This window comes from Elephas maximus, chromosome 1 (genome assembly GCF_024166365.1).
Source record: "Elephas maximus indicus isolate mEleMax1 chromosome 1, mEleMax1 primary haplotype, whole genome shotgun sequence".
NCBI classification, from domain to species: Eukaryota; Metazoa; Chordata; class Mammalia; order Proboscidea; family Elephantidae; genus Elephas; species Elephas maximus.
Window position 1 is genome coordinate 24,363,746 of NC_064819.1, and position 22,151 is coordinate 24,385,896.

Sequence of the window (22,151 nt, forward strand, 5' to 3'; positions counted from 1 at the left end):
AAATCACTTTCATTAAATTAATATTATTTAATATCTAGTGACTGTATTATTAAAATAATATATGGACTGTTTATCAAAACTGCATCAATTCTTCAAGTTAACTTTAGAGTATGCACAGAACACATCACCTTAGCATGTGGACTTATAAGGACTGGTAGGATTTTTAAATGGTCTATTCAGTTTAAAACAAATTTGGATAAAAAATACTGGAACACTTAATCTCCTAGCGCCTTGCTAAATTACCTCACAGTCCTCAGGTGGAAAAGAAAAATAAGACAGACTAGTTGCTGAAGGCGTCTCTTGTACCATACTGTGAATTTACTCCGGTGTCAAAGCACTAATGACATCAGGAAAAAAACTGAAGAAAACATCTTGGGAGTTTTAACAAGGGCAGGAATAGCTAGGTAGATGCAGTTCAAACCACTGATACTCAAACTTCTAAATAGACACCACCACGTTCTAGTAGAATGTCATTTAGCAAATGCAGAGTTAGAAGAACTTCAGAGCAATCACTACTTATCCAATGCAAAAAGCCCATATATAACATCTCAGTGAAAATCCATCAGATTTCTAGGCATGGGGAACCTCGTATTTCCTAAGTGAGTTAATTCCATTACTGTTCAACTGTTTTAAAGTTGTTTCCTAATTGAGTAGATATTTATTTCCTTGTAACTTTCACCCATTGATCCTAAGTCTACTCTTTGGGGACTTCTTTGAAAGAGGAAAATTCTTCATTAGAGAAATTTTCCAAAAAAAAAATTTTTTTTTTTTAACTAGCTCAGAGCACATTTATAGGATCTCAATAAATATTCTTTGAGTAAATGGATGGACTTTTTTTTTCAAGGAAGAAGACATTCCTGTCCCTATGACTTAGTATTACTAACTCAAACGAAAATTCATTTTCAAATATTATCACTGGTTTAACTGAAGTCTGTGATATAATGTATTTTTGATTCAAATGGTCATTAATTAACTAAAAGCAGGGCATTTCTTGATTCCATAATAAAACAGCAACTGCCTTGGTTGTATTAAAGCTGCCCAAATTCAACAGAAAGGGATAGGCTTATGACATTGTTTAAAAAAAAATTTTTTTGCTCTCTCTCTCTCTGACAGATATTAGATATAAATACATGTAAAGACTATAGCTTTCACACACACACACATATACACATACACACACACACACAAAGATGCCTGAGTATACTGGTTTAATCCATCTTATTTAGGTAACACCCTTATGCTCACATACAAGAAAGGTTTTTCTTGAGACCAACAAGGCCCTCTTTTTCTCGGATTACTCTCAGAAAGAGAATCTTATCCAGTGTAGCTCATTTCTTTTCTTACCATAAATATAATCATTCATTTTTTCAGTCTCACTTCTTATGCCCAAAGATGAAAAGAAAGACATAAAACACATGCACAAAATAAAATTCAAAGCTGAAAATAAATGGTTTATTTAAAAAATAAGCAAATTTACAAATAAAATGAAATATGGAAAATACAAAAGTACATGAATAAAATAAAAAAAGACAATCTTAAAATACTAAAACCCATGAAAACACAATGATAATTTACAAGTGGAGTGATGCGTTTGCTTTCCAATACAATGGAGTACCACTTCATTAGAATCCTAAGGAATTATCTAAGTTGCAATACAGAAGAAAATGAAATAATTTTATATGAATGCATAATTAGACACTCTATATATCATGGCTCTTTGTTAACCTGGGTGCAGAAGGTCCTTTGATCACATATGGAAACAATTTTTTTTTTTAAAACATTAGAGGCATGAGCTCTTCTCACTCTTTAAATTATGTTTCCTCAGCCCTTTCAAGTGTTCCCGTGTTAGGTATCTTCTGGAACATAAAACAAACCAACCAAAAATCTTGAAAAAAATTTTCTCAGCATGAGCCATATCGCTTAGACTTGAGATGCTTTAGATTTTATCTTCTGGAAAAGTCCAGTAGCGAAGGCAGGAATATAAATAGGAAAAATAAATATCCATCAAGGAGTTTCCAGGGACACCCAACACCATTTGGACATTTGGGATAAATATGGAATTGAAAAGTGCAAAATGCATTCAACATTGGCAAACTCATGGCCTCTTGGTGCTGAGTCTAGCCCTTGTTTGCCTAGAGCTCATGTAAAACTGGTACTCAAAGCTTACCTGGAGACAGCTCTCCATGGGTCTTGTGAGTGAAGAGTTAACAGGGGGAGAAAAGGTGATTGTAATGTGGAAAAGCATTTATAAGTCTAAAAAAGTTAGATACTCTTAGAGTCAAAGGTAAAGATTTTTTTCAATTTAAAATAATCAGACTCCTACTTAGAGAAATCCTTTATCAGGGACTTTAATACTGATGAAGGACACTTAACATGTAGGGAACAGTATCAGAATTGCTTATCAACATCCATACTACTAGGATAAGGGCATCCTTAAATTATAAGTTAAGGTGCTTCATAAGATACTCAGACTCATCGATATTTTGTTTTCCTTTCCTCTATTACTCACTAGTCCAAATAGAGATTTATATCTCCAGCTCTTGAGCACTGACATTAACATAGCTTTTTTTTTTTTAATGTGTGTGCTGGGAACATAGTAGGTAATCAATTCATGCCAGTTGGCTGCCAACTCCTTAGAAGTAACCATCGAAGGTCTCTGCGTAACTGACTCCACTGCACCCAGGTCAACTATAGCAGTGGTCAGTTATTGATACGAGCTTAGGGGAGGCAAGGACTAATGAGAACTACCACTTTGTGAGCTGTGAATTCACAAATAATATTAATGTACAGAAAATACACAAGAGCATTACAGCAAAAAACATAATTAAAACTAGACAAGAGTTGCAGTGGAGTTTGATGTGCCTATGGCCATTAAAGTCATATTCATTAGTGTGTGTATATATACATATACATATTATGTATATATATACATGCTTATATATATACATGTGTGTATATATATACATATATATTAAAAAAAAAAAAAAACAGAAACAAACCCTGTTGCCATTGAGTCGATTCCAACTAATAACAACCCTATAAGACAGAGTAGAACTGCTCCATAGGGTTTCTAAGGAGTGCCTGGTAAATTCGAACTGCTGACCTTTTGGTTAGCAGCCACAGCACTTAACCATTACACCACCAGGGTTTCCATACATATATATACATGCATATATAGATGTGTGTGTATACATACACACACATATACATATACAGACACACAAATATATATATATATATTCTATCTAATTTATATATTCACCACTCTGTAAACTCCGGACTTTGTTTTCACTTTTCCTAGTCTTTTCAACTATTTAAAACAAACACATTGACAGTGGCTTTTCAGATTAACTTGTTTGAAACGAACATATTAACTATACCAGTGAATAAATACAGAAAATACGGGGGTCCAGTTAGTTCCCTTAGAATATTAACACTAAAAACAACCTTCGACTCAAGCAACTGGGTTCCACCTCCACATTTTACCACAGGAAGACAAAAATGAGTGAGGCAAAATAACCTTCCCAGTATTTCACTTTAGCAAGGCTGGGATTAAAAGATAAATTGCCAAATACCCTGTTCTATGTTCTCCTCACAAGTCAGAAAAATGCCTTAAAAGCATCTTGCCACTATCTCGGTCTCCATTAGCACCATGAGGGGAAGTTTCCTTTCAGACAGAAGCAAGTACGGAGCCACCTTCAAAGTCTGAGTAACTGATACAAGGCATGGTGGAAAGGGAAGTAACATGATAAATACAGTTTGAACTACACATGATCAGTTTACTGTAATAAAAACAAAAATTATGTTTTTTTTTTTTTTAAGTTTACAAAAAAGACATTAACTAAGTACCTGAGATGGAGGGTAGGGTGGTATTGTACGGAAGGAAAAAAAAAATGCAGGCAAGCCTTTTAAGATCAATAAGGCACATTTTCAGACAGACTGCTTTTGTATCATCGTTAAGTTGATATCAGTCTAGCTGTGGTAGTGTATTGTACAGCAGAATAAGCAGAAGAACTCATGGGCTTGAGCTAAAATAAATCTAGGCCCTGATGATTTTTTTTAATGGATGAGTAAAAATATAAGAAAAAGAAAACGATACTTGGAAAATCATAATGGCCCTGTTAACAGATGACTTGTTTTTAAGGGGTCATTAAGGCCATTGGAAAAGGCTGCCCCATAATGTTAAGATGACATAGAGGGAATACAGACACATGGGAACAGGGATGACGGATGCAAAGGAATAGGGTCAACCAAGTTCTTGCCTGGAAGGTACATAGTGGCATTAGAGACTGGTGACAATATCACTCTACAACTTAGTGTTGCCTGAGGAAGCAGATTATCCAGTCATACAGTCACCCGGAATTTATCCCTATGGAGAAGCTTTGACAGATTTTTTTTTTTTTTCTCTGCCCATGAAACAATAAACTTAGAATAAAGAAGGGGGAACACTTCCTTTCTGGAGTAGCCTTGGCTCTTTTTGCCACTTTCATTGCTCCTTTCATACGTTCTTTAAGGATGAATAGGAGAGGCCTTGCTCGTCACTGCTAGACCACCTGTGACTTCTCTTCACTGGCATGGCCACCTGCAGCTGCTTCCAGAACCTGCCCTGTGGATACCTGGATTTCTCCCCTTTCCATTTAATGACCGTGAGCACCGTCTTAGCCCTCTTCAGCTCTTTGACCTTCATTTCCTTCACAGCTTTGTACTGTACTAAAATGACGTTGATGTTGCCTTGAGAGGCCATGTTTTCTAGGCCAGCCTTGAGCTCCAGGAGGGCTTGGGTTCCCTGGAGCACGTAGTTGGGGCTTAGGACAACCAGGAGGCGTCTGCTTTTCTTAATGAAGCTCAAGGTCTCATCTGTGATAACTGGGAAAGAAAACACCACGGGGGTTAGTGTTGGCCAAGCAACCCCCAAAAGCACGGGGCTTGAGGGACAAGTGCAGGGACCTTACAGTAACAGGCTGAGAACTGAGGTGAAACTTTTTACCAACAAAGCTTTGAACAATGTTAATTCTTAAACCCAATCACTCTGTTCATTAAATGCCACTCTCCTCAGGGAGAACTGAAACTACGTACACACATTCCAATCCAAAAAGAATTCCAAGAGGCATGGAGGAAAAAAGTGGTGTATTTCTGTGACATCAGGCTTTAAAATCTGGGACACTAGAAATAGATGGATTATACTGAAATCAATTTCTTCAAATGGTGTGGAATGTTGCAGCCCAGCCAAATCAGCTCCTGAGCCCTTTCTCCTCCAAGATAACCATGTATCAACCCTCCAGTATCACCCAAACCAAAAAACAAAACCTGTTGCCACTGAGTCAATTCCAACTCACAGTGGCCCTATAGGACAGAGTAGAACTGCCCCATAGTGTTTCCAAGGAGTGGCTGGTGGATTTGCACTGCCCACCTTTTAGTTAGCAGCTGAACTCAACCACTGTGCCACCACAGCTCCCCAGTATCACCAGGCACTCAAAAAAGATATATATTAAAGAATCAAAATATTAAAATTTCAATTTTTGGTAAGACAACAAGAGTTGAACCTTCTTTTTTTTTTTTGGAAGGCCCTCTCTGTGGCTGCACACCTCCTAGAGTCAGACTGATCTCATTGTGTCTTTGGAAAAGCAGCTTAAAAAAAGAATCCTGCCCATTGAATAGCATTTTGTCTGGCAACACATTCTCAGCTCGGCTTTCTATTCTGCTCTCTGCGCTGGAGCCTAAATTAGTCCCTGGATCCTTCTCCTTGAACTCCTATCATTACTATAGAGCCATGTGTTTCGGCAGCTGCTAAGCTGATGTGTCTCCTTTCATTAATAGGCAAATGCTTTCTTTGGGTCAAAAAGAAGGAAAAAAAAAAAAGCAGGAGGGAAAATGGAAATGTGAATATATCATTTTCTTCTGCTGTCAAGGGTTCTGATTAGTTCCTGTCACTAAATTGTTGAGACTAATCCATCTTCTGGTGGTTGCTTATCGATGACTGTATAATCCTTTACCTAGGGTCCAGATAGGAGCCAATGTTGGAGAATGTACTTGTATTGTGGAAATTGATTTCATGATCTGAATCATGGCTTGCCATACTCCCCGAAGCAGTCATTGTGCCCCTTAATCTTCACAGGTATAGAGGCAGTCGGCAAAAGACTTGCAGTTAAAACCTAGCAGCTAAAGCCAGGAGGAGAAGCCAGGAATAAGTAATTGTGTCCTCTAGGCAGCACCACTGGAGGTTGATCATACATAATCATGGAAAGCGACCTCAAGGCAAAGAGGACTGAGTAAGAGCAGCAGGAAGAATGCAAAAGGATGCAAGGGTCAATCATCAAAAGCAAGAAACCCACTACCCATTCCCGTCGAGTCAATTCTGACTCGTAGTGACCCTAAAGGACAGAGTAGAACTGCCCCATAGGATTTCCAAGGAGTGCCTGGTGGATTCAAACTGCTGACCTTTTGATTAGTGGCTGTAGCTCTTAACCAGTACACCACCAGGGTTTCCATCAAAAGCAAGAGGCAAGAGTAATTATGGAGAACTTAAATTGTTCAAAGAACTATCCATCCCTTTTGGAGGGACTTACACTGTTATATATCTTTATATAACATTTCACCCAGTAGACAAATATTTTTGAATGGCTGTATGAATGAAAACATGGATGAATAAATGACTTGGGGGAATTAAGTCTTAAAATGGAAGGTATTTATCCTTTAATTGTATCATCAGTTCATCATTTCCTGGCAAAGTGAAAGGGAAGGTGATATCCACTGTACAACACAGGCTTGATGGACATTTGGATAATGACTGGAAAGACAGAATAACTGATCCTGCTAATTCAAAATGAGAATAAAAATATAAGTCTATTGTGTACCTCAATTACCCGTATAATTTTTTTTAAAAATGTTAGGAAGAAAATTGGTTTATTACAAGATTAGAGAAATAACAAACGCTTCAACAGTACAAAGTATAACAGTGGGTTTAAAAAAAAAAAAAACCCACTGCCATCAAGTCGATTCCGACTTACAGCGACCCTAGAGGACAGAATTGAACAGCCCCATAGGATTTCAAAGAAGCGCACGGTGGATTCGAACTGCCAACCTTTTGGTTAGCAGCCATAGCACATAACCACTATGCCACCAGGGTTTCCTAACAGTGGGTTTAGCAATACTATTTAATGTGTTTGTTAAAAGAGATTTAAATGGACCATTACTTTGTGTATTATAGAGTGGATGTGAAAACGAGAGGTTTTATTTTAAAAATTCAGCAAATTGAGGTTTTTTGTTTTGTTTTTTAACTAGAATACACTGGTCTGCAAAAGATTTTAATCTGTACCTCCAATGTATAAGCTGATAGAAAGGAAGGAACAGACCCAAGGAAAAGAGAAAACTGAGTAGTGCTAATTTGCTAGAAAATAAAGGGCAGGAAAGAAAACAAGCAAATGCCAAAAGGAAATACTCAAATTGTTATCAGGGAGTAATGAAAGGGAAGACTCTATGCACTCTCTTCTATAACTTTGTTTTAGTAAATCTCTGTCTTAATAAAAAGGTTTTGTTTTTATTAATAATTAATAAAAATTGAATATTGTTAATGTTAGCCACGTAGCCTGGCGAAAATTCTGGGCAAATTAATATAGATCAGCCTAAAGCTTCTAAAACTCCAAGTGTGAGAAAGTGGGACACTTAAAGCTATGGCATTTAAAGCTGCAGCATTTAATGGAATAAAAGACAGCATCCACCCTTGTCTGACATCGAGTTCTTAAAACATACCAGGGAAAATATTTGAAAACCATAAATTGAACTAGAATAGTCTACATGTTATAATGTAGTTGATTCCTGGAGAAATCTCTATTGCATCAAAGAATGGGACACTAAATCTTCAAAGATGCCAGCTTAGAACTATGTCACGACTCTCAAACACGATCCAACGCTCCATGATACTTTTTTCTTTCAGGGTAGCAAAATCTGTCCTCATCTGAGATACCTACTTCCCCCAGGAAGACTGTCTCGGTCGAAGATGCACAACTTGTATCCAAATTCATTCTCCAAAACTCCACGGAGGGTCAGTAACACAAATTCTTCTTCTTCAGCATTCCTTGCGTAAGATACATAAATATCGTACTCCTTCCCGTCTAGCAAAAGGAACACAGATCTTATGTCAATTAGGAAAGTTTCTCAAACGCACTGCATTTTTTTCTTAACTCAAACTTCTGCATATTAGACGTTTTTATTTTTTAAGCATATGAATGATTTGACAAATTCCGGTGTCATTTCCTGCATGTGACATGTCTTCAGGCAAAACGACTGTCTGAAAGTGTAACGGCAAATTTTATCTCATGTGTCTTCTATTCTCATCTCACTGAGTTCAATTTTCATAGTAGAGAAAGAGTGAGGTTTGACCCATTCGAATGTGCATTAATGAAACCAGGATGCAAAGAGTTGGTCAATCTTAGGTGCTGGGAATCAATACCATGCAAAAAATTTCTAGTACAACTCACCAATATACTAGAATGACAAATCAAACTAAATTATTTATGCCTAAAAAGAGCCACAATTACAAATCTATACTTAGATTTAGTAGACTGATCTTTCCCCCAAGTTGCCTGCTTACAAGAAGCACCTCTCATTAAAACCCCAAATCTGTCTCTCCCACAAACCTACTGAGTTAGTATCTCTATGGGATAGGCCTAAGAATCTATGCCCCAATCTTACCATTAGGCAAATCAGCACTAAGCAGTGCTTCATAAATTTTAATGTGTGCCATGAATCACCTGGGGATATTGTTGGGATGTAGATTCTGATCCAGTAGGGATTAGGCCTGAGAGCCTCCTTCTTATAAGCTCCCAGCTGATGCTGATATTGCTGGTTCCTGGATCACCCTTTGAATACTAAGAGTCTGGACCTTCACTGTCCAATACAGCAGACATGTGTGACAATGGAGCCCTTGGAATATGGCTGGCCCAAACTGAGATATGCTGCAATGTAAATTACATGCTGGGTTTCGAAGATTTTTAGGACCAAAAAATAAAAAAGCCCTAAATTATCTCATTAACTTTGTAATATTAATTACATGCTGACGTGTTACTATTTTAATATACTAGGTAAAACAAGATATATTATTAAAATTATTTTTGTCTGTTGGTTTTCACTTTTAATGTAACAACAAGAAAATTTTAAACTACGTATGTAGCTTGCATTATGTTTCAATTTGAACAGTGCTAATATAGACTAAACCACATATTGAGCCAAGAACATAGAATAATACACATTGGGGATATCTTCTATAGTAAGGGCTGCAACAAAAGACAGTCTGATTAAATCTTCCAGTTAATCCAGGTTTTATCAAGCAAACATGTTTTCTACAGACAACAGTAAAAGAGGGCTACATTCAACGTCCATTACTCACCTAAAATGGTTTCATCTGTTCCAAAATGAGCCCGGTAAAACAGGACCATCTCCAGCCAGTACACATGGTAAACAACAATGAGAATGACCACCAGCAGGACTGTGACTCCAAAGCCACAGGCCAGTTCCACTGTGTATCTTGGAGTTACCACTAGAGTGAAGAGCAAAGAAACAATTGATTTCTACTTGGTGACCACAGAGACCCATCGTTCTGTGCCAAGCTGGTTAAGTCAAGCATCTGAGAGCCTTTGCAGCTGTGATGCGTCCTTACTACTACTTGCAGCAGACCAGAGAATTGGCAGAATTTTAATTGTTGGAGCAGCTGAATTGAGCAAAAATCTTCATTTGTTTTCATTAGTCTTAGTTTCATTTTCTAATCCAGTACCATATGGAAGAAGCTTAATTCGTTTTTAGTTTCCTTTAACATTTAAAAACACCAAAAGCAAAACCAAACCCATTGCCACTGAGTTGATTTAGACTCATAGCAACCCTGAAGGACAGGGTAGAACTGCCCCATAGGGTTTCCAAGTAGATTTGCACTGCCAACCTTTGGTTAGCAGCCGTAGCTCTTAACTACTATGCCACCAGTGTTTCCATATTTAAAAATAAAACCAAAAAAAACCAAACCCAGTGCCGTCGAGTCGATTCCGACTCATAGCAACCCTATCAAAAATCCTTTCTTTGGCATTCAACAAATGCTGAGTATGTATAGCTCTGGAATTATCTCCTGGCCCACAATCCTAGTACACATTCCAAAGACTGACTTGTAATACGTGGGTTTGGACAGATTCATACATTACCTAGTTATTTTTTATAGTAGGGGCAACTTAGTTTTTTTTCTGGAATTATCAGAAATAGAATAAGGTGATTTCTAATTACCAAAAGACTAAATATTAACTCATAGCCCTGTAGTTAAGGCTTGTCACAACCAAACCACCAACCAGTTTCCCAGCCTCATTTCCTTGTTCTATCCTCAAAAAATGTCAGGAAGATTTAACTTCACGCCTTTGCTCATGCTTTGACTTCTGGCTGGAACAGTCCTTTTTCTTTAGAGACTTAGTTGTCAAGTCCATGCTCAAAAGTCATCATTTTGTATAAGCTTACCTAAAAGAAAATTCTTCTTTTATCCTAACCTCTACCTTATGGAAATTCCCACTCCCCATTTTGTCTACAATTCTATTACAGCCTTTCTATTATATTGTAGTTTGCCTATAAGCCTGATTCTCCACTCATTCTCTTTCCCACACTAAATCACACATTTGCAGTCTTCCAAGTGGACACTATGTCTTCTTCATCCATTCTAACTCTAAAATATCCAGTATATCATTGGCCATTTGCAACATAACATTTCATACGTCTGGCATATTTATCAACAACTTCATTTGGCCAGTTCATTAGCTTGTGATAATAAAGCTTAAAAGCTTGAGTAAGGAACAGACTATGAACTGGATCTGAAGCAGGCGCAGCTTAACTTATTTATTTGCTGACTTGATAATTACTGAACATCTACTATTTGCTGAAGCTCTTGGGGATATTATAGTGGACAAAACAGAAAGGGTCTCTGCTCTCCTGGGGCTAATACTCTCTTTCAAAGAAGAAAATAAGTGAGGAAACAAATAAAGAAGTCAGATAATTTGAGATAGTTATTAGTGAGGTAAAGGAAATAAGCCAGTGTAATGTGACAGCGGTGACTGAGGGGTGAGGCTGGGACTGAAAACCAAACCCATTGCAGTCAAGTCAATTCCGACTCATAGTGAGCCTACAGGGCACAGTAGAATTGCCCCATAGGGTTTCCAAGGAGCAGCTGGTGGATTCAAACTGCCAACCTTTATGGTTAGCAGCCATAGCTCTTAACCACTACGCCACCAGGGTTTCTGGGGCTGGGACACAGGAAGTATATTAGGTAGGGTGGTGTGGGAAGGCTTCTTTGCCCACCTGGAAACCTGTAGGTGTTAAGTGTTTGACGAGACAGGAATGGAAGAATTTCATTATTATTGAGACCTGACTCCAAAATCCAGGGATCTTTGTACAACACTACTGACAGTGAGTGCTGCCAGCAGCTGCTTAGCCATTATCAAGTAAGACCTGCTCCTCTGGTCCATTAGTCAACAAAATGGTGATGGTGATGGGTGTGGCTCAATGCGGAGCTGCTCAGACCAAGTAGAACCTGCCCCCTCCCACCCACTGCCCTCAAAGACTGGGTGTGGCTCAAGCCAGTTAAACACAGTTTATTAGCCTACAAGCCAAAGGACAAAAAAGCAACTTTTCTTACTGCACCTGCATGCCATGATAACCTCTGTAGTCCAAAACGTTTGTATGTATGTCCTTGTGATAAATGGTATGAAAAGTTCTGCCTCCCTTTGTTTGGTGAGTTTGATTTGAGGTATACACGTCCTTGCTCCTTGCCTGCCTACTTGCAATAAACGCTCTTCCTTTCCTCCTCACCTTAAAAAAAAAAAAATTTTTTTTTTTTTGGTGTGTCTTTATTGACAAGAAGCCACACCAAGCAGGACCTGCTTTGGTGACACTACCATGAAGTTCCATTATTGATCATATGTTGTTCTTGTTTTATGTGGTCGAGTCAATTCTGACTCATAGCGACCCTATACGATGGAAAAAGTCCTTTTAAAACAGGTATTTCTCCTAAGGGGAAAATGGTAAGCAGGCTGGAGTGGAGCCTGAAGTTCCATAATTAAAGGGCAAATCGTAGAGTTTAAAGTTTATTACCCTAAACCCAAGATATTAATCCTGCTGCAGGTATAGCCTGGACTCTAACTCAGCAGTGCAGAATTATCATCAGGTACTCTTGTACTCTGTCCAGGAATAATAGGGCTTTAAACTAGGAAAACTCCATCATAAAATGCTAGAAGCTATGTCACGGCAGTTGCTGAGAATTTACTAAGATCAATTTGGGTAGCTGGCATGAAAACCGCTGCGTCTTTGGTATTTCTGAGTACATGTTATGTTAGCAGTACACTGGGGTAACTCCCACTGTCATCTTCATTATTTGCTCAGTTATTTTGGCTCCCTCTGGGTGAACACTTTGTAATAGGGGAAAAAAAAAAAAAATCAGTGGCTGCACTTACCTGAAATGGATTTTTCTAATGTCAATAGAAGGAGAGAGAGAGATCTTGCTTAATGACCAATCGATCAGTTACCCTCATGAATTTCCTTCTGCCACATTCATTTTACAACTGTCTATTTTATTTTTATTTTATTACTAATGGGGATTTTTAATTCTGTTTTCGTGTCATCCATTCACACGTGTCATATTTACAGATTGTATTTTGTACAACCATCTTGATTGTAACAAAAAATGCCTAATGTTACTTAACTGGACCCTTAAGAAAAATAACGCACAAGCCTGACTTTTGAAATGGTCGGAGTCACCTGTGGGATCTGCCTGCAAAGCTTTCTTTTAACAAAACAATGCTGGCTGGCCAGGAAGGTGTGATCCTCACTCCGTATTTTCCTTCTGCCCAAACTGGAATCTCTTGCACTTTGGCTTAAAAATTTTACTCTGAAACGATCCCAGATGCCTTTGAATTATGGTACTGACGAAGAATACTGAATATACCATGCGGTGCCAGAAGAACGAACAAGTCTGTTTTGGAAGAAGTACAGGCAGAATGCTCCTTAGAATTTGAGGATGGCAAGACTTCACCTCACTTACAGGGTCAGCGACTGAAAGGAAGACCCTCGATGAGATGGACTGACACAGTGGCTGCAACAATGGGCTCAAGCATAGCAACGATTGTGAGGATGGCGCAGTGCTGGGCAATGTTTTGTTCTGTTGTACATAGGGTCACTGTGAGTCTGAACTGACTTGACAGCACTTAACAAAAACAACAAAATCCTAGACCAAAGGTGACTTGCATCCTCCAATCAGGAAGGGGTGATGCAATCTGACAAAACTGGACTCCTAAACTGCTTCTTTTCCTGATCTCACTGATAAGCTGATTGAGGATTTTATAGAATTCAGCCCCTTGCTTTGCTGTTGCTCTCAGAATCAGAATTTCCTCCATTCCTTTTTGTAGTTCTACAGTAATAATTAGCTCCAAGGTCCAAATGTGTAGATAACCTTTGGTAAAACCAGGTCAATACCTTAGCTTCAGCCTTTTTCCCTGCTTTGAGTTCTTGTTCTACAATCTTGTGTCTTCTTGCAAACGTAAGTTATTCCCTTCAGCTTCATTATTACAGGTGGGGGAGGGGGGCCTTGCTACCCACTGTACTACCAGCCACGTGCTAGATGCTTGGGCTTGCAAGCATTCCCTGCCATATAACCTGTGGCTATTCTTGGCTAAACTGTTGGGACTCCTTGCTACTTTTTGGAATAGTGGTAATGATGATTTTTCTAAATTGAAGCAAAGAGAACGCTTTATTTTAATGACTGTAAACCCGAGACCTATGACTAGATTGATCTGTAGACCTAATTTGTTTGGCTGCTTTCATAGTGTTTTAAAACTTGTGCATTCTGGATTTCAGCTTCTGGCCTTAAAGCACTCATTGACGCGGACTATTTCACCTTCATTCCACAATATTGGAGAAGTAAAATCAAGAGTGCACAAAGAGACCTAGAGAAGAATGTTCAAAGAAGCTTTATTGAGAAGAGCCCCAAACTGCAAACAACCCAAATGTCCACTAGTAGGAGAATGAATAGACAAATTGTGATATATTCTTACAAAAAAATATAACTTGGCAAACAAAACAAAGGGAGCAGACCACTGATGCACACCAACATAGATGAATATCAAGAATATGTGGTGAGTGAAAGAAGCTTTGAACAAAAGTACGGTCTGTATGAGTCAATATATATCAAGTTCTAGAAGAGGAAAAATAACCTATGGTAAAAAGGAAAATAAGACTAGCAGTCACGTGGAGCAGTAGTGGTGCTGGCAGGGATTGACTGATGAGGGCATGAGGTTACTCTATGTGATGGTGGCAATATTCTATATCCTGATAAAACTTTAGGTTACACAAATATATGTATTTCTCAAAAATTATCTAGAGTTATTCAATTTTTTGATCTATGCAAATTTTACCTTCCTAAAAACCAAGAATATTAAATAAATATTAGTATTTAGTTAATGACAAGGTGCTCAAACGTTTAGGTGATAACTTTATGGGTGTCTGCAACCACACTGAAAGGTATCAAAATAAGAGGAGTTGATGGATGGATAGAGGAGTAGGCAGATGGATGGGTTATGTGACAAAGCAAAGAGAGCAAAATGTTAATGGTAGAGTCTAGTTGGTGTGTATGGCTTTATAATTGCTTCAACTGTTTCATGTATTTGAAAATTTTCTTTAAAAATGTTGAACAATAAAATTAAGGTGCTATAAGACATATTCAGATTTGAAAAAAAGCTGAGGGAGTTTGTCACCAGCAGGCCCCCATAGCCAGCAATATCGATAGTTCTTCAAACTAAAACAAAGTGATACCAAAAATGAGTAGCACCAGGAATAAATATGTAAATAAATATTTTAAAAATATTTTACTCATTTCTTAATCAAAGGTTATTGATTATTGAAAGTAAAATAACAATACATTGTGACATTTATAATATACACAAAATAAATGTACTATAACAATAGCACACAGGACAGGAAGGAAAACAACGGAAATATGTTGCTATAAGTTCTCATACAAGTAAGTGAAATGATTAATTCAAGATAGACTATGGTAAGTTCAAGATGCATACTGTAAACAACTAAAGAGAAACAACTAAAACACACACACAAAAGAGGTAGAGCCAAAGTGTCAATAAAACCCAACCAAGCCCATTGCCATCAAGTCAATTCTGACTCTTAGCAACCCTATAGGACAGAGTAGAACTGCTCCATAGCGTTTCCAAGGAGTGGCTGGTGGATTCCAACTGCTGTTAGTAGCCATCGCTCACCATAGTTCTTAACCACTGCACCACCAGGGCTCCATTAAATGTCAATAGATGTAATAAATTAGAATACTAAGAAATGACCAATTAATCCAAGAGAAGGTAGGAGAAGAAAAATAAAATAAAATAAGGAATACATTAAACACACAGATAACTATTAGCAAGATGGTAGTCTTACAGATAATAATATTAAAAATTAATTTAAAGCTAAATGGATTAATCATTCCAATTAAAAGGAATTGTCAGATTGTATTTAAGAAATCAAGAGCCAATAATATAGTCTATAAGAGATATGCATGAAGTATGAAGACACTGATAAATAAAATGAGAAGTATGAAAAAGATATACCAAGCAAACACTAATTTTAAGAAAGCTGGGATAACTTTATCAGACACAGAGTATTACTAGAGAAAAAGAGCCATCTTATCATTATAAAAAAAAATCAATTAATCGACATAACAATCCTAAATGTGTATGTACCTAATCACACAGTTCCAAAATACACTAAGCAAAACTGGCAGAACTGAATGGGAGAAATAGAAAAACCAATAATTATATGTAAAGATTTCAACATGTTTTCTCCTTCCCAATAATTGAAAGACTAAGTAGACCAAAAAAAGAAAATCAGTAAGGATATAGATGTGAACAATAGTGACAACTAATTTGACTTAACTGACATTTACACACACTATACCCCAAAACTGTAGAATACACACCCTTTTCAAGTACACATGAAACATTCACCAAGATAGGCAAAGTGCTGGGACGTGGAGAAAAGAAAAAATTGTCAATAAACTTAAAAAGAACAAAATCATATAGATTATGTACTTTGACCACAAAAGAATTAAATTAGGAATCAAGTGTGCAGCACCGTTCTAAGGACTTGTTACTCATCCTCTTGTTCTCACACACATCCTGGAAGCTGGGGATCTGAAGGATACCATGAGAACGCACTGGACCAAGTTCACATTCCCAGTCAGTTCCCGAGCCAGACCTTGAACCCAAGTCTCTGGCACCAAACCCATGGTCTTCCAACTCCCCAGTTCAGTTTTCTAGGCAGTTCTATGTGAGAGGAACCCTCTCCCTGGCTTTTTACCTCCGTTGCTGATTTTTTTTAATTATCTAAATTTAAATGATGATATAAAATACTATACATTACTTTATCCAGAGTGAAACACAAGATCAATTCCAGAATTCAAACAAGTTTTCACATACAATGTAATGAAAAAATTATCCAAAAAATCCCCAAACTTGTAAGTTAAGTAAAACATGGTTCTATATAACCCATGGCTTAAAAAAATTAAAAGAAATATTAGAAAATATTTTGAACTAAATGACAGTGAAAATTCAACAATTCAAAATTTGTTAGATTCAACTCAAGTAATGCTTAAGGGATGCTTAAACTGGAAAAGAACACTTATTTGAAAATCAATGATGTAAGCTTTCACCTTAAGATGACCGGAAAGTAAGAGCAAATTTAAATGCAAAGTAAGCAAGCACTAGGAAATGATAAAGGTAAGGGTAAAATCAATCAAATATAAAATGGATAGACAGTAAAAAAAAATCTATTAAGATATGCTTGCACTTTGAAAAAATTAGTAAAATTGACAAACCCCTAGCTTGAATGATCAAGAAAAAAAGGAATACCCCCAGACACCCTGCCAACCCAGAACTGAAGCCACTCCAAAATTCCACCTTTCAGACAAAGATTAGACAGGCCTATAAAACAAACAATAACACGTGAGGAACGTGCTTCTTAGTTGAATCCAGTATATGAGACCAACTGGGCAATACGTACCCCAAAGCAAAGACAAGAAGGCAGGAAACAACAGGAAAACTGGACAAATGGACACAGGGAACCCAGGGTGCAAAGGGAAAAAGGGAGAGTGCTGACACATTGTGGGGATTGCAACTGATGTCACAAAACAATTTGTGTGTAAATTTTTGCGTGAGAAACTAATTTTCACTGTAAACTTTCACCTAGAGGACAATAAAATTAAAAAAAGAAGAAAAACAGGAGTGAAAACAGAAATTACCAACAAAAATCAAAGTGGGAGCATCTCTGTAAGTCCTGAAAATAATAAAACAATAATATGGACATAATGTAAAAAACTATGCCAGTAATGCGGCGACAACCTAGAAGGAATGGAAAAGATGCTGTGAAAGACAAGTTCCCAAAACAGACACAAGAAGAAACAGAAAATCTAAGTAACTGTTAGAGAAACTGAACTTATAACTAAAAGGTTTTTGTAAAGAAAATGCCAGACCCAGATAGTTACAAGGGTGAATTCTTTCAAAAACTTGACCAAGAAATAATTCCTGTTTTATACTTTCAGATAATAGCTAAGGAAGGAATGTTCTCCAGCTTAGGTCCTGAGGCCAACATAGCCCTGATACCAGACAAAGCACTGCAAGAAAAGAAAATTATAGGCCTCATGAACATGGATGTAAAAATCCATAACAAAATATTTGCAAATCATATCCATCAACATATAAAAAGGATAATAAATCATGAGCATGTAAGGGTTTATCCCAGGAATGCAAGATTGGATCAACATTTCAAAATCCATCAGTACAAATCATCGCATTAACAGAATAAAAGAGAAAACAAATCATACGAGTCTCTCAACAGATGGAGGAAAGAATTTGACAAAAATGCAATACACGCTAATTATAAAATAAAAAATCCTCTTAGCAAACTTAGAAGATTAATACCTCACCCAGGTAAAGGTCATCTACAATAAACCTACAGATAGCATCATTCTTTATATGAAAAGACTAAATTCTTATCCCCTGAGATTGGGAATGCAAGGATGGCTTCTCTCATAACTTTTACTGACCGTTATGCTGGAGGTCTAAGGCAATGAAATAGGCAATAAAAAGAAATCGAAGTTATAAAGATGTATTCATTTAATGCAATCCCAATCAAAATTCCAGCAGGCTTTTATGCAGAAGCTGACAAGTTGATACCAAAATCTATATGAAAATATAGATTGGCCTAGAATAGTCAAATCAATCTTGGAAATAAAAAACAAAGGAGGAAGACATACTACCTGATTTCATGACCTACTTTAAAGCTACGTTAATCAAGGCAATGTGGTATTGGCCCAAAGACAAACGGGAACAGAATAAAGAATCTAGAAATAGACCCACACTCAGAGTCATTTGACTTTTGACCACGTTATCAAAATAGTACAATAAAGAAAAAGATTTTTTTCAATACGATGCTGGAACAACTGGTTATTATTAGGGGGGAACCCCCAAAACAAATAAACAGCTAAACCTAGACTACTCATACCTCACACCATACCAAAGAAAAGAAGATCACAGACCTAAAAAAAAACAAACTATCAATCTTCAAGAGGAAAACATAAGAGAATATCTTATATCTTAATAACCTTAGTGCAGGCAAAGACTGTTAATACAGGATTAAAATTTAATATATATATTAATTCTACTCATTAAAAAGTTAAGAAAAAGAATTGGCAAGCCACAAATTGAAAGTATTTACAAGTCAACTATCTGGCAAAGGATTTGTATCCAGGATCCAGGATATATATATATATATATACACATATATATATACATATATATATATAAATGTATGTATAAAACTTATAATTAAAATAAAAAAAAAAAAACACTGGCCAAAGATTTTAACGGGCACGTGATGAGAACAAAAAAATCTAAACCATTGTTGTCAAGTCAATTCTGACTCACTGGGACCATATAGGCCAAAGTAGGCCTGCCCACAGGGTTTCCAAGGAGTGGCTGGTAGATTCGAACTACCAACCTTTTGGTTAGCAGCCAAGCTCTTAAGCACTGCGCCACCAGGTCTCCATCATAAAAAGAAGACATATTAATGAATTGTCAATGAGCCCATGGAAAAGTGCTCAGCATTTGATAAATGCAAATTTATCACACAATGTGGTACTCATCTGGCAGTATGGCTAAGATGAAAAACCCAAAACGTCTGAAAACTCCAACATACACGAAAATCAGGACATATACTACAGAGTAGTATTTGTGAGAAAAAAAAAATTTTTTTTTTCTTTTTTTTTTTAGAGTACCTGGAATTCACAGACATCGGTGGGCGTGTAAAATGGTATAACCTCTTTGGACATAGGTTTGCGAGTTTCTCATAAAGTTAAACATATACCTCACCTGACCTTAGTCCCTACCATAAAACAACTGCATGTTGTCTCCCTTGAGTACTTTGCTTTAACTGACCAGACGAAATTGTGCCGTCAAGGAGAAGGATGACCTCTAATTTCAGGCCCTTGTCCCATTTGCCGTCCTTTCCTGATAAAGCACATAGAATGCACTGTCAGTCAGTTCTGAGAACCCATACGTCTATCAAACGAGTGGAAACGCAGGTATCACCTCTGAATTTCACATCAGGGGCCTAAAGCTAGCATAGAAGCTAAGTAAACAAATCCACGACACGTGTGTACCACTGGACGTACACAGACACAACTGGGTTACATATCACCTTTCCACACAAATCATCTGGTCTCATGGGTCCACTTGCCATCTCATATTCCTGATGCTGTCCATACTAAACCATTTAGAGCAGGGTCTTCTGCGAAAGGGCAGCTACTCAAGCCTCTGCTGTGGGTAGACTTGGACATCACTCCTATGTTAAACATTATTCTAACCGATTGCTTTGATTCTATCCATCAGACATGAAGTTATCAACGAATGTCATCCCCCCTAAGTGCTCTTAGTGCACTGCCTCAGAGGACAAGTCCCACAAGATGCTCCATACTTCAGGAATTCTGGTGTCAAACGTTATTTGAAAAAATGCTGCCTACTATCTTCCAACCTCCTCTTGTAGTCATACCAAATGTTAGCATATTAAAGACTCTAGGAGACTCTGAACTAAAGTAACTTGATACGTTTTGTTTAATGTAGAGTTTAATGATACTTATTTCAACATAAGATTCTTTGTCGAATAACATCTATGAAAATGTTATGGGAATAATAATAATGGCTACCATTTATATATATATATACAACCTGTTGCCTTCAAGTCAATTCCGACTCATAGCAACCCTATAGGACAAAGTAGAACTGCCCATAGGGTTTCCAAGGAGCGGCTGGTGGATTAGAACTGCCAACCTTTTGGTTAGCAGCTGAGCTCTTAACCACTGCACCACTAGGGCTCTCTCTGTCTCTCTATACATATATACACACACACGCATACATATATATATGTCAGTGCTTTACAAAAATCTTATGAAGTAGTGGTATTGTTTTTCCTACTTTAAAGATGAAGAAATTGAGGCTCAGAGAGAATAAGTGACTTTTCCAAGGTCAAAGAGTTAGGATGCACAGAATCCAGGATTCCACTGCAGGCCATCTGACTCCAGAGTCTCACTATGAACTGCAGTACAAGAAGGGTTCCTAGCAGTGTTCTGAGGAACTAACTTTGGGAACCACTGGCTTACATCAAGTAGTTCAGCCTTTCGCTTTATACTAGCTTCTGGAGAGCAGGAGCAATTAACTACCCAGAACCAATCCAGGACTACTTCTTAAGAGGCATATACACTTTAGGTCTGTGCTCTACTTTCTAAATTGAAATGAAACATTGAGATGGAATCCTCTTTTTTCATCAGCTTTAAAAATTACATCTCAATTTGACCCCATATAAATAGTTCTTAAAAGAGCATGATGCTCAAAGCAGATATTGTTTACTATTTATGCTAAACTATTTTTTTTTTTTATGGTTTGGTTTAAAGAAGGCTTCAGGGGATATTTTTGGTTTAAGGTTTAAAATTTAAATATTATCTCAGGGCAATAGTTTAGGGATTCATCCAGCCTCCACGGCTCCAGGAAGTATGGATTCCATAGGAATTGGAAACTGTGTCCTACATTTTCCCCCTTTTGATCAAGATTCGCCTTTGTTTTGATCAAAGAATCTTTGATCAAAACATTCAGGAATGGTAGCCAGGCACAATCCAGTTCTTCTGGTCTCATGGCAAAGGAGGCAGTTGTTTCTAGGGGTAATCAGCCACATATTTCATTCCTTCCTCCTATTTGTGACTCTTCTTCCTTTGTTACTCCAGGTGAATGGAAATCCATAGTTGTGCCTTGGATGGTTGCTTGCAAGCTTTTAAGACTCCAGGGACCGTGCAACGAACTAGGAGATAGCACAAAAGTACTAAACACGATACTACACCAGTTAACTGGGATATCCCATGAAGCCGTGACCCTAAACCTCCAAATGAAGAAACCAAATCCCATGTCTATATGGGATCCTATTGATGACAGCAACTCAATAGATAGGAAACTCAAGGGGTAGTAAATTTATGTTAATGGAGAAGGAACAATTTGGAAATGGAGGGTAAGAATGCTTGGGCAATCTGAAGAATGTAATTAATGTCACCAAATTGTACATATAGAAATTGTTGAATCGGTGTATGTCTGCTGTGTATATTCTCAACTACAAAATACAATTGTTTTTTAAAAAGTGAAAAGAAAGCCACATAAAAAAACCACAGAATGGGAGAAAATATTTGCAAATCATACATTGATAGTGAACTTGTACCTAGAACACATAAAGAACTCTTAAAACCCAATAATAAATCAAACTACCAACTGTTAAGTAAAATATTTCCATTCTCTTACCTTGGCAGAAATAACTTCATAAGGACAAAAAGAAAAAATTGCATTAAGTGTGATTTTATGTGATTGTGATGGCAAGATATTAAAGACGACAAAATTTAATTACTATTGTCTATGCATTCTATTGGTGGGCAATAAAATAAAGATACATAATTCATAAAATAAAAAAAGGATTATGTCTCATTGCAAAATGTAACAGTTATGAATTAGCTTTTTTTTCATTGTTCATATATGTGTTACAGGCTCTAT

The 22,151-nt window shown here is 37.2% G+C and overlaps 1 protein-coding gene across 2 annotated transcripts in view; it reads right to left on the minus strand.

Annotated features, from left to right (window-relative positions):
- The window catches only part of IL1RAP (interleukin 1 receptor accessory protein), a 161,100-nt gene that overhangs the window by 4,375 nt on the left and 134,574 nt on the right, over positions 1 to 22,151 (minus strand). Inside the window, exons 9-11 of one of the 2 annotated variants that reach the window (XM_049880350.1) lie at positions 9,386 to 9,535; positions 7,968 to 8,111; positions 1,501 to 4,866 (exon numbers count right to left, since the gene is read on the minus strand). In XM_049880350.1, coding sequence (XP_049736307.1) covers positions 4,499 to 4,866; positions 7,968 to 8,111; positions 9,386 to 9,535 — 662 coding nt within the window. In that variant the 3' untranslated portion in view covers positions 1,501 to 4,498. Of the gene's footprint in view, positions 1 to 1,500; positions 4,867 to 7,967; positions 8,112 to 9,385; positions 9,536 to 22,151 lie in introns of those variants that run through there. The other variant, XM_049880343.1, reaches the window with a different exon arrangement.